This window comes from Poecilia formosa, unplaced genomic scaffold (assembly GCF_000485575.1).
Source record: "Poecilia formosa unplaced genomic scaffold, Poecilia_formosa-5.1.2 Scaffold404, whole genome shotgun sequence".
In the NCBI taxonomy this organism is placed as follows: Eukaryota; Metazoa; Chordata; class Actinopteri; order Cyprinodontiformes; family Poeciliidae; genus Poecilia; species Poecilia formosa.
In genome coordinates, this window is record NW_006800343.1 from 384,490 (window position 1) to 397,485 (window position 12,996).

Sequence of the window (12,996 nt, forward strand, 5' to 3'; positions counted from 1 at the left end):
GTTTGAGTGTGAAAACTTGGATTTTGTGGTTTTATTACTGAGGGAGTCTGGAGAACGGCTTCATCTGATCCGACCTGAGACAGGAAGTAGATAAACAGATGGATCAGAGCAGGAAACTCTGGAAACTAAATCTGATCATTTAACCAGTGAAACAAAATCAACACAAACACCAAAATGTAAAGAAGTTATGGATAAACACATTTATTTTATTTATATAATGGTATCTTTAATCCACTTGACACCAAATTAATTTAGAGAAATGTTAAATAAATAACCTATAAAAACAGATTTTACTCAGTTTGTGTTATCGGTGGCAGCGTTGGGCCTGTAGGGTCGGGGCGTTCGGTGCCAAGGACAAAATTATTCCATATGATCAGAAATGAACTCGGGGAAGTTTATTAAACTTTAATGTTTTGATCTGGAGAAGGAAAACTCGGTTTTCTGTGGCTCCTTGGTCTCCAGGTGTGTGTGTGTGTGTGTGTGTGTTCATGGATGTTTTTTATTAATATTCTATAATCAGATTGAACTGGAGTCAGATCTGATGTTCTGATCTGCTGATCAGATTTTATTAAACAGGAGATTAATGATGAAACCTGATGAGGAAATTTATTCAGTTTCATCTTAAAATCAGAATCTATGAAATAAAAGAGTCGCATCAGAGATCGATGCAGGTTAAAACTGGACCTGATGCTGAGCTGGTTCTGGTTTAGATGCAGAACAAAACATTCACCTGATTGGTCGGATCAGAACCCCTGGGTAGATCCGATCGGGCAGGTTGGATCAGAACCTGATTGGTCTGGTTAAACTTGGATGGCTCATATTGATGTTTATATTTGTCGTCATGACAACAGAGGATGGAGAAGCTGCTGATGTTTTTCTATATGATCAGAATATTTTGACTTCACAGAGAAACTTGGAAACTGAATCAGTTTATTTCTGTTAAAACTGTTTTTTTGTTTTGTTTTTCTTTCAAACTTCTATCAGCATCAAGATGATTCTGGGTTTTCTGCTGATCCAATGCAGTCGTGTTCTGGGACAGAACCTGAAACCCAGAACCTCAGAAACGGTTTCTATCAGGAACTCTGGTGTGTCTGGATGAAGCCATGAATTTACTGAAAGTGACACAAAACAGATTTAAACTCTGCTGAGCTACTGTGGCGTTTTGGGCCAGACTAGGAAAAAATAATTATAAAGTCATCATATAATCAGATTAAAGATCCAATATTAGCAGAAACGGGTCGTGGTTACGGGAAAAGCCATCATCAGTCTGAGGCTCTTTGTTAGAAATGGGAACCGTCGTTTCAAAGTTCAGCTGCTGATGATAATTTGATCATAAAAAGTATTTTATCTGTAAAACTTCCCCTGATGCTCGTCGTTCCTCATATTTGCCTTCTGATGAAACTACTGCACAGTTCCCCCAACACCACGTTATTATCTTAATATTTTATTATGTTGGTAATTCCCTTTCCCAGCCTGGTGGTGGCGCTCCGCCAGGTTAACCTTTACTGCAGGCGGCGCCCCCTAGGGAGGGTGTGGTGTCATGATGGGTCGGGCTTTAGCTCCAACCCAGACTCGTCACCGTCAGGTTGAAAGGTCGATGAATGCTGGTTTCCATGGTGACGAGGTGGAACACCTGTCTGCAGACGCCCTGGTGGTTCCAGGTCCATGTAGCCAGAACCAGAACCATCCGGACCCGTTCTCAGCTGCCTCTGAGTGCAGAGCTGGTGGGCCTTACTGGTTTGGAACCAGTGTGTTGGCGCTGGGCCCTGGTGTTGCCTGCTGGGGTAACTGGTGAATAATTAGCGGCTGGATGGAGACGCGGCGCTGGTGGCGACGCTTCCAGGGAAAACCAGCAGGCGGTTTGTGGTCCGGGTCCACTGATGTGGAAACCAGAGTCTGAGCCGAGCAGCAGATAAGAACTCCCAGCTGAGACCTCATTATTGCCTCAGACGAGCGTTTAGACACGCAGCGCGTCGCAGCAGCAGCCCGTAAACCAGCTGCATGCTGGGAAGCTTCACGGCCAAACCGCTGACCGCAAACCAGGCCTGCTGACCTGAGACGGCTTCTGCGGGCTGGAATAAACCGGGTCGGGCCTCATTTACATTTTATCCAGCGATTAACATAACTGCTGAGGAGAAGCGGGTCCTGCAGACATTCCTGCGCCGGCGGTGGAAACCGAGGCTTCCTGACTGCAGCTCCGCCGCAGCGCTGGTTCTTCACTGGTTCTGATGGTGGGACTCAGTGGGAACACTGGGCACGCTCAGACCCTCAGTTTCACGTCTGCAGAGGAGATCAGCATCAAACATGACAGGTTCTGTTCTCTGAACCGGAACAACTGAGAGCCTGATGGTGTTTCTGTACAAACATCAATCACCTGCTGATCAATACAGATCAATAAAACGGCGTCCATGTTCAGTCTGCCATATTTAACCCAGACTGCTCTGATTCTCCAAACAGAAAACCTGAAATGAGTCACTGGATGTGAATTTTAGACTAAACAAACTTTGTGAACTAAACATTGGTGCCTGTTATTCATTTCCAAGAAGGTTTTATAACTCAACATTTTTCCTGCTAAATTTGTACAAATGTTGCTCATAATTTACATTCGAAGAGACGAGAAGGTCAAAGCGTTTACAGTAAACCAAAGGGCCGAGTCAGCTTCGTCGTATTTCCTGTTTTTTCTGCTGGCAGCCTCAAGGCTGAGTTTCATATTTAAACCAAACGTTGGTCATGAAGCTGAACCTGCTTCCAGATCATCTTTGAGTTAATAACTGTTCGTGTGATTCAAACCAAAATCCAATGTGAACGAGGTTTTCACGCTTCCTGTTTGTTTTTCCACTTCCTCAAACGTCTCCGTCCCACCGGAGGGCTGAACAGGAAGCCTGTTGATACAATTGAGCTCTGCTGCCACCTACTGACTGGAGGCTACGCCAGCTCCTCGCCCCCTCAGGGTGGCTCCAGTATGCGAGAGGGCTAAGCTAAGACGGTTTGTTCAGAACCGGACCAGAACCAGCTGGTTCAGCCACTGAAGCCGATTTTAACCACCAGGACGGTTCTGGTTAGAGGTCAGAGGTCATTCCCTGTGCCCTCTAGGATGCTGCTCGGTCTGAACCATCAGTGGTTTTACTGCGACATTGTCGGGTTCAGAACTGATTCTGATAAAACTGACAGTTCGGACCGTTCTCTCAGACTGGAGCGGCACTGGGAACCAGTTGAGCCTCCAAATGTTTGTCCAAACTTCCCGGGTCGGCATTCCCACCTGCCGGATTTTCCCAGCAGCCTCTGATCCTGCAGGGGAAATGGCTGAGCTGTCACACCCTGCGTACTGTAAGCTAACCCTCACAGGCTGTCATTTGTGATAATTGGCCTCAGTGATTTTATTCCTGCGCAAATCGTCCATGTCTGTAATTTGTCAAGAAAAACATCCGTGTTAAATTATCCGAAGTGCTTTCATTAGCAGCATCGGATCGTCTCCACCCACTCCTCTCATCGCCCCTCATGTTTGTCATCACAGTAGCTACCTCTACGGTTAATGAGCAGCAGGTTTTATAGGAGACAAAACGAGCTCGTTAACGACAGAAAACACTCTGACCTGCTGCTGGTTTAACTGGCCAGAGATGATCTCCTGCAGCTGAATGGCTTTAATTAAACTTAATGGAGGAGATGTTTGCTGTAAGCCGGCCGCTGTGTCACGTGTCTGGAGGAAAAACTGGAAAACACTTTACAGCTGATTCTGGCCTCAGGAATCCTCTCTAAGTAAGAAGAGAGCAGCTGAAGAGCTTTAGAGTTTATGAATGTAGAAAGCTTCTGATGACAGAAGTGGAGAACAGGAAGTTTCTCTCCACCATGGAGGAAAACGAGCATCAGCGCCTCTGCATCAAAAATGAGGGAACGGAGTCGACATGTGGCTGCTGATCGTATTCGCTGTCATGGATTCAGCAATCAGTGGCACACGCTGCTAGCTAAAAGCTAGCTATGCTAACACAAAATAATGAATAAAAAATGTTTTCGAAGCTAGCAAACATTCTAAAGCGCTAAATGAAAGACAGCTCATCTATTAGCGGCTTAGCGGAAGGACACCCACCACTGCCAGCCATGATGGAGGCCAAAATGGCCGTCGTGACGGACGCCATGTCAATGATATGAAACTATTTCACTAAGGCATCGTTTCATCTCGACCTCACTGCTTCCCCACCCTGGATCACCTCGTTTCAGGTGAACCACCTGCCTCGACTCTTCAGAATAAAAGCCCGTTGAGTAACCAGCTCATCAGTTAAAATGAAGCTGAAGGTTTTATGTTGGGAGCCTCCCAGCGGTCTGTGATCCCAGGACAGAGCCGACTGTAGGTCTGTCCTGGCTTGATGTGGTTTTGTTGATGACAGTTCGGTCCTGTCATTACGGCTAACGGCTCTGAGAGCTAAACTCGCCTGCAAACCGAGTCTGAAGTTTAATCACTGACCTCATGAGGCGTTTGTTCCCACAGCAGCAGCCCCCACTTTCCTTACCGTCATCCCAGAATGAAAACAGTTTTATTCCTGTTTCCTCCCAGATCATGACCTCATGCAGCAGCAGGCTGACGGGTCTGGCTGCCGTTCGCTGGGGTTTCCTGGGATCCAGCTGGAGCTTTACAGGCTGGCTCTGCTGCAGCTCTGACTCATTCAGGGACGGCGTGGAAAACAGAAGTTTGAAGTCTCATTACGATGTTTCCACTGAGGAGCACAACAGAAATGACCCGGCCTGTTCAGACGCTCATTTGGTTCTTAAAACCTGCAGAACCGTCTCTCTGTCCGCCGTACAGGTTCTGCTGCTGACCCAGTTCGGTCCGGCCTTCAGCTGATTGATAGATGGACTCACATCATCCGACTCTAGGACGTTTAGATATGCAGAAGAGGTCAAAGGTCACTCAGTGATGTCCTCCATCCTGTCCAGAGGACATCGTCCCAGAAGCCTTTGCTCTGCTAACCTCAGTTCTGCCGCCATCTTGTTTCTAGAGAGAAGAAGATTTGTCCCTCAACCCTTCCAGACTAGTTCTGGGTCATGACCTTTAACCTTTAGCCTGCTGGCTGAGGCCTGGAGAGGTGAGATTCCTCTGAGCTTCACGCTCTGATGTCTGGAGGAAGGTGAACTTCAGCTGGTTAGAATATGACCTTTGACCCCTCCCAGGTTGATGGGCAGCAACAGTTTCAGCTCTGATGTCACTGATGATGTCTGAGAGTGAAACTGAAGATCTGAGCTGGATGTTGAATATCTGACTGTAAATCAGTCGGAGTGACTCTGGTGTGTTTCCAGTATGTGAGAAGACTGCTGCAGCATCCCGCAGTGCTGCTGTGCACTGCAGCACAGCAGCACGCTCAGCCGTTCCTCTGAGAGCTCAGAGTTTATCTCCTGCAGGATTCCAGAGTGTAAATCCTCCAGCCTGTATGTGATTATTTACGTTCTGACTTCCCTCAGAGCTGCTGGAGGCTTGGCAGCTCTGAAGTTAAACAGAGCAGAGCGGAGGAGCGGCGGGGCTTCAGCTGACCTTTGACCTCTCTCTCAAACTGTCAGGCCTTTAATGAAGCTGCTGAGGGAGCGAAGCCCCGGCTGGAGCCGCTCCAGCATTCTGAACCGTCACCGCGTCACGTTTTGAAACGTGTGTGACAGAGAAACCTTCACTCTGCTGCAAACGCTGGGAAAACCTGTGTGTGTGTGTGTGAGTGTGTGTGTGTGTGTGTGTGAGAGGACAGAAAACAGCAGCCTGCTTCCTTTGTGTACATCCTTCAGACTTTAATAGTGAAGCCTAAAACCAAAGAATACTGTAAAATAAATAAGAATAAAAAATGCCACAAGCACGTTTCATTTACAACAAATCAAAGCAACATACTGGAATCTGGCTTCCATATATACAGAATAAAAAATATACTTTTTATTCTTTGTCCACTCTTGTTCAGTGTCAGTATTTATATTATTCTTACTTTTATATAAAAAGAACAGCATCTAAACACGTACAGCCATGTTCTACTAACTTGCTCTTTTTTTAGCACTGATATTTAATTTGAGTCCATAAACATGGAGGAACTCAAACACCATGAAACCAGGGACTTATTTAAACCTTCAGCACTGAGCTGCTTTCTCAACTGGAACCAGGTGAAGAGCATTGTGGGAAATGGAGTTTTTAATGTGCAGGGCAGCAGAGACGAACATGATCTGTAGAAACTTAATAGCTTCCAGAGACTACATGAGTTTGACATGGATTAACATCAGTTATTGACCTTTCCACACGTCTGAACAGTTTTCTGAAGGTTTAAATTGATGTTAATGAATCCGAAGGTCAGACGGACTCTTTGGTGTTCGAACAGGAAGATTTAATCTGTTTTCTGCTCTGGGTTTAATTTACGACAGACCAAAACCATTTTCTGCTTTGGGTCTAAATGATCTCAGCTGCAGCGACAGGAAGTCTGTTCATTCAGAAAAATTCATCTGAAACATGGAGCCATGAACAACCTGCATGAATCCTAAACATTAACATCTCCTTCAGGACTCAGATAAATACTTTAATAATTCCCATTAAATTATGATAATCAGGATTAGACTGAACCTTATGGATCTGATGGTGATTCACTTTTGGTCTGATGAACTGAACTGATTTGGTTCTGGAACCAGAATCAGTTCAGTTTCTCATAAAGTGCCTTCAGATGATCAGACGCAACGTTTAACTGAGCATCAATATGCAAACATGAATAAATATGGAACCAATCAGACGTCCTGTAGGGGACTTTAACCCCGTCAGGTTTGTTTTTATGGATCTGATCCAATACTGATAAAGAACCGACCCGGTTGGTCGTTCTGTAGGCTGGAGTCTCTCAGGTGAAACCAAACGGATGTTTTCTTCCCAGCAGGTCATTAAACTTGCAGCTTTAAATGTTACTGTAGCTTGAAATGGTTTGGCCTTTCAGAGGGACCCATAAGAACCACAACCAGAAGGCTTCTCCCTCCAAGTCCAACATTTTCTTCTCCAACGACCTAAAAAATGTTTTATTAATCAAAGATGATTAATTTTGATCTCCAGGGGAATCATTTGAATTAACGCCATGTTTCACTGGTTCCCAACGCAGCAGGGACCAATCAGAAGCCTTGAACCGTGACATGTGACCTGTTGACCTCTGACCTGAACTCAAGTTGCTACAGTGCAAAAAATAACACAACGTTTGTAACGCTTCTTAAACATGAAAAAACTGAAAAATAACACAAAATATTAACAAGAATAACATTAATATTATTAATATACTTACTAACAATAATAAAATTAATAATAACATCAACATGGTTACCATGGTAACGTAAAGAAGTGTTTGGTTCCAGCAGCCGAGCCAACTTGTTTCGTTCAAGTATCTCTCAACACACACACACACACACACACACACACACTCCACGATGTACACTTCGACAGGGTAAAGGTGTCTCCGCTCCAGAAGCAGATGCAGGACAGGAAACAAGTTGCATAGTTTGAGATCTTTTTGTTTGCAGTTTTTCAGGCGCCTTGTCTCTGAAGTCCCACTGGTGCAGCGGTTCCTGAACGCCACATAAATACGCCTTGCTCCCTCCGTTTGTAACAAAAATATATTAGATATTCATTTGTTTATCTTTTTTTCCTGGTTTTTCAGAAAGTGCCATCGAGACTCTGGCTGAGTTTGACTCAGCAAGTCTGGAGACGAGTTTCCATCCCAGAGAGCGACCCGGAGGAAGGCGGGCGCTGCTGCCTCCTCCGTCCTCTCCGGTCCGGTTCGGTCCGTCCCGTTCGGGTCCGAGTGTTTACGAGCAGCCGCACTCCTCCACGATCATGTCCTTGATGTCCTTCTTGATGATCTTCTGCTCCTCGTTGTAGTAGAGCATGGACATGGCGCGTAGCCGGGTGGGCACGCAGCACGACCGCAGGTTCTGGAAGGGGGTGTAGCCCCGCATGCGGTAGTGGCTGATGACGGTGGAGTGGAAGGACAGCGTGGAGCCCGCGATGCTCGCCACGTGAGACGGGCACTCGCCCTCGCAGTAGTTGGCGTGGTAACCGGACGGCGCGATGATCCAGTCGCTCCAGCCGATGTCCTTGAAGTTGACGTAGAACTGCCTCTTGCAGCAGACCCTCACCTTCCCGTCGCACTCCAGGCCGCGCTTCCTGCGCCGCCGAGCGTCGCCCTGCCGCACCACGGCCATGAGGAATGGCCGGTGGGACTGCTCCCTCTGGTTGCCGCCGGAGACCAGGACCAGCGTGGCGCCGGAGTCGCTGCAGAGCGGGCAGGACACCCGCAGGCTCAGCGCGCTGCTCCGCCGGCTCTCCAGCAGCGCCTGCACCGCCGCGGACACCGGGAAGGTGTGCCAGCCGCTGCGCCGCGTGTCCACCGTCTTCTCGGCCAGCAGGACCTCGTCCTGCGGCGGGCCGAGGTGTCCACGCTGCTGGAACAGGCGGATGGTGACTTTGGCTCGGCTGCGGTTGGTTTTGGCCAAGCGGAGGAAGAGCCAGACGTTGGCCTGCTCCACCAGGGACATGTCGCCTCCATCCTTAGACAGGACAAAGTTCACCAGACCCTGGGATTCACCTGGAGAAACAGGGAGAGGACAGCGTTAGGTCACCTGCTCTGCTCTCTGATTGGCTGGCAGGTCAGACCAGCCCAATGAGACTTCCTGATCAACAACCAGAAAGTTATTTAAATCATCATCATCACCTTCAAAAACAAAGGAAAACGTGACGAGAATTGAGTTTTACACCCCAAACAGCTGGCTACCATGACAACAAACACAGAGATCGGTGTGTGTGAGCCACATCAGACACACACAGACACACTCCCCGCTGACTCGGCATCAACGGTTGGAGCTTCTGGAGTTGGAGGTTTTTATAGCAGCTAATTGTTCCCACCAGGACCCTCGTGGTCATCCTGCTGCCGGGTCTGACGGTGAGACGGCTCCGAACCTCCAGAACCAACGTGGTGGAAAACCTGCAGCTTGTGGCTTCGTTGGAGTGAAAACCTCCCGAGGACTTTAACTATGACGAAAACACGGATTCCTCCTAGAAAGTTCTTCGTTCAGGAGTTTCTCCTTCAGAAATCGGTTTGGCGTTCTGCTGCTGGTAAAGATGAGTTGTTCCTCCCTACAGTCACCTGGTGGATGCTTACAGCAGCAGAACCAGGCTGGTGAAAGGCTTCCTGGACCTTTGCTCTCCAAACGCCTCCGTCTCTGGTCTGGGTCGATGTTTGGTGCTGACAAGCTGCATCGGGTTTCCACTCTGTGGGTTTTACGGCTGTTCTTCCTCTGGTTGCTCACATGTGGTGCAGCTTTATGTTTCCTGGCAGCCTGGAGGCCGGAGCGACTCCCAGCCTGCTCTGCCTCGTGGGCAACACAGAACGCAAGTCACGACTTCAGAGTTTATGAATGTCAGCAGCAGCAGCGATGCTCAGTTACTGTGTGAATGGGCGACGTGTGTGTGTGTGTGTGTGTGTGTGTGTGTGTGTGGAGGCGGGCAGCGATTCACTGAGTCCATTAGAGCGTCTTAAGAGACGTTTGGAGGCGATTATCTCACTTAGATCATCATCACCTCCAGGAGACAGAAAGTAAAGGGTTCTGTTCATTCATCCTTTCTGAGGACCGGCTGTACTGGACTGGGCCACAGAACCGGCCGGTTCTGGTTCCAGACACTGCCTCTTCTTCTACTTGGCTAAAACCTGTGGGTTTGGATCACTTTACGGTCCTACAGAAGAAGCTCAGTGTGGTCCAATCCATCTTTTAGAACCAGAACCGAGACAGACGGCTCAGTTCAGGATACCAGAACCAACAGAACTGCTCATCAACCTGGAACAGGAGGAGCTGAAGCCCAACGGGAATAATCTGGACCTTCATTAAGCCCCGCCCACTTTAAATCAAGATGGATAAATTTCATCGTATTTTAATTGAGAAAACCCAGAGATCAGGTTGAATGCAGATGTTCTGGTTCCATCAGCTGCAGCTCGTCTTACTGTAACAGAACCGGTTCTACCAGTGGGGAGAAACTCCAGCTGGCTTTTCTGCTGCTGGAAGAACCAAGAAGTTTGTCTCTGAAGTGAGAAGCAAATAAAAATCCATGTGACTGACTAATAGATGAAAACCCGACGCAGCTTGGCAGAAGAGCCGATCTGAACATTTTTCATTTTTTCTCATGAACTTCTGCTCCGGCTTTAATGAAAACAATCTGCAGAATGCATCCCATAATTGTCCGTCACTGTGGGGAATTTTGAAGCCGCTCCAGATGCAGAGTCTATGGATTGTTCCTGTCGAGTCGTTAAAATTATCTGTGGCTCGTTGTGAGAACATTTACGATCAAAACAAACATAAAAATCTGAAGTTCTGACACAAAGTTGGACCCCAGCAGTCAGGAATATATTGGGGTTCTGGATGCGTTGGGCCGACCTGCGGTGGATCCGAGTTCAGGACGAGCGCCGTCGACTGCAAGGAAGAAATTTACCAGGTCCACTCAGCGGAGGACAGAACCGAGCTGGACCGGCAGCTCATTTACCTCACGCCCAGTCTGGACCCCAAAACTCCGCTAAACCCGCCAAACTCCCCAAACTAAAAGCATCAAACCATCAAATAACTCAGATTTCTGATTGTTTTTAGACCACTAAACGCAACATTTTTATAATTTGTGGTAATTTAACTCGACCCAGTTAAGATTCATCCAGTTTGAAACCAGTTAGCTTCAGGCAGCAGCTCAGCTAGCAGCTGATGGGGCAATGCCTGATGACCCACTGCTAAAATGTTCAGGTTTCTCTCATTAAACATTAAAGTTGACCACTATAAAGGTCAAAGTTCACCTCAGACCTAAATCAGCTGCTGCTGATGTCTTCAGTCTGTTGATGTTGGATGAATCCTCTTCAGTCGTCTCTTCACAACATCCTGCATCTTCTGTCCAGCTGAGCATTTTATATCGACTTCTGTTCTTCATAGTAACTGTATGAACTGTTACTATGAACCATAGCAACGCCATAGCAACGCCATAGCAACGCCATAGCAACGCCATAGCAACTGTATTTATGTCTAACCAATGTTTTCCCAAACAATGACTAGAATAATGCTAACCTTAACCAAAATTTATTTTCAATTTGTTTCTGCAGCACCAATTCAGAACATTGTTGTCTGGAGGCACTTTACCAAAAAAGTATTTTCAGTTCAACACAACTAATGCTGTTTATTAGTTCAGATAATTAAAAGTAGTTTAAAAAGTTTTCATCTAAGTAATTCACAGAAAATCAGTTTAATTTGTAGAGCAGAACTGAGGAAATGAGGATCAGGAACATTTTTTCCCTCGACTTTAAATGGTGTCCAAATGTCCAGATTCAACACGACCAGAACCAGAGCGGTTCCGTCTCAGAATCCTGCCCAGAAATGTTCTGCAGAGATTCAGAACTGAATAGAACCACAAACCCAGACCAGAGCTCTGGTTCCTGACCAGGTTCACCTGGAGCCACCGACACCATCCCCTCCAGAACGTAAGAACCTGCTGGTNAAGAAATTTACCAGGTCCACTCAGCGGAGGACAGAACCTCTTCAGTCGTCTCTTCACATCCTGCATCTTCTGTCCAGCTGAGCATTTTATATCGACTTCTGTTCTTCATAGTAACTGTATGAACTGTTACTATGAACCATAGTAACGCCATAGTAACAACAATGTTCTGAATTGGTGCTGCAGAAACAAATTGAAAATAAATTTGGTTAAGGTTAGCATTATTCTAGTCATTGTTTGGGAAAACATTGGTTAGACATAAATACAGTTACTATAGCGTTACTATGGCGTTACTATGGCATTACTATGGCGTTACTATGGCGTTACGATGGCGTTACTATGGCATTACTATGGCGTTACTATGACATTACTATGGAGTTACTATGGTGTTACTATGGCGTTACTATAACGTTACTATGGCGCTACGATGGCGTTACTATGGTGTTACTATGGCATTACTATAGTGTTACTATGGCGCTACGATGGCGTTACTATGGTGTTACTATGGCGTTACTATGGTGTTACTATGACATTACTATGGCGTTACTATGGTGTTACTATGGCGTTACTATAACGTTACGATGGCATTACTATGGCGCTACGATGGTATTACTATGGCGTTACTATGGCATTACTATGGCGTTACTATAACGTTACGATGGCGTTACTATGGCGTTACTATGGTGTTACTATAACGTTAATATGGCGCTACGATGGCGTTACTATGGTGTTACTATGGCATTACTATAGTGTTACTATGGCGTTACTATAACGTTACTATGGCGCTACTATGGTGTTACTATGGCATTACTATAGTGTTACTATGGCGTTACTATGGCGCTACGATGGTGTTACTATGGTGTTACTATGGCATTACTATAACGTTACGATGGCGCTACGTTGGCGTTACTATGGTGTTACTATGGCGTTACTATGGTGTTACTATGGCATTACTATAACGTTACTATGGCGCTACGATGGTATTACTATGGTGTTACTATAACGTTACTATGGCGCTACGTTGGCGTTACTATGGTGTTACTATGGCGTTACTATGGTGTTACTATGGCGTTACTATGGCGCTACGATGGCGTTACTATGGCGCTACGATGGCGCTACGATGGCGTTACTATGGCGTTACTATAACGTTACTATGGCGCTACGATGGCGTTACTATGGCGTTACTATAGTGTTACTATGGCGTTACGATGGCGCTACGATGGCGTTACTATGGTGTTACTATGGCGTTACTATAACGTTACTATGGCGCTACGATGGCGTTACTATAGTGTTACTATGGCGCTACGATGGCGTTACTATGGTGTTACTATGGCGTTACTATAACGTTACTATGGCGCTACGATGGCGTTACTATGGCGTTACTATGGTGTTACTATGGCGTTACTATAACGTTACTATGGCGCTACGATGGCGTTACTATGGCGTTACTATGGTGTTACTATGGCGTTACTATAACGTTACTATGGCGCTAC

General features: G+C 46.5%; 1 protein-coding gene and 1 long non-coding RNA gene across 2 annotated transcripts in view; one reads left to right on the plus strand and one right to left on the minus strand.

The window, feature by feature from the left end:
* Positions 1 to 7,625: 7,625 nt before the first annotated feature.
* The window catches only part of inhbaa (inhibin subunit beta Aa), a 14,742-nt gene continuing 9,371 nt past the window's right edge, over positions 7,626 to 12,996 (minus strand). The window contains exon 2 of the mRNA XM_016663142.1: positions 7,626 to 8,570. Coding sequence (XP_016518628.1) covers positions 7,792 to 8,570 — 779 coding nt within the window. The 3' untranslated portion in view covers positions 7,626 to 7,791. The remainder of the gene's footprint in view (positions 8,571 to 12,996) is intronic.
* LOC107833546 (uncharacterized) overlaps positions 8,538 to 12,996 on the plus strand; it is an 18,324-nt gene continuing 13,865 nt past the window's right edge. Inside the window, exon 1 of the long non-coding RNA XR_001659308.1 lies at positions 8,538 to 8,779. This is a non-coding gene — a long non-coding RNA (uncharacterized LOC107833546). The remainder of the gene's footprint in view (positions 8,780 to 12,996) is intronic.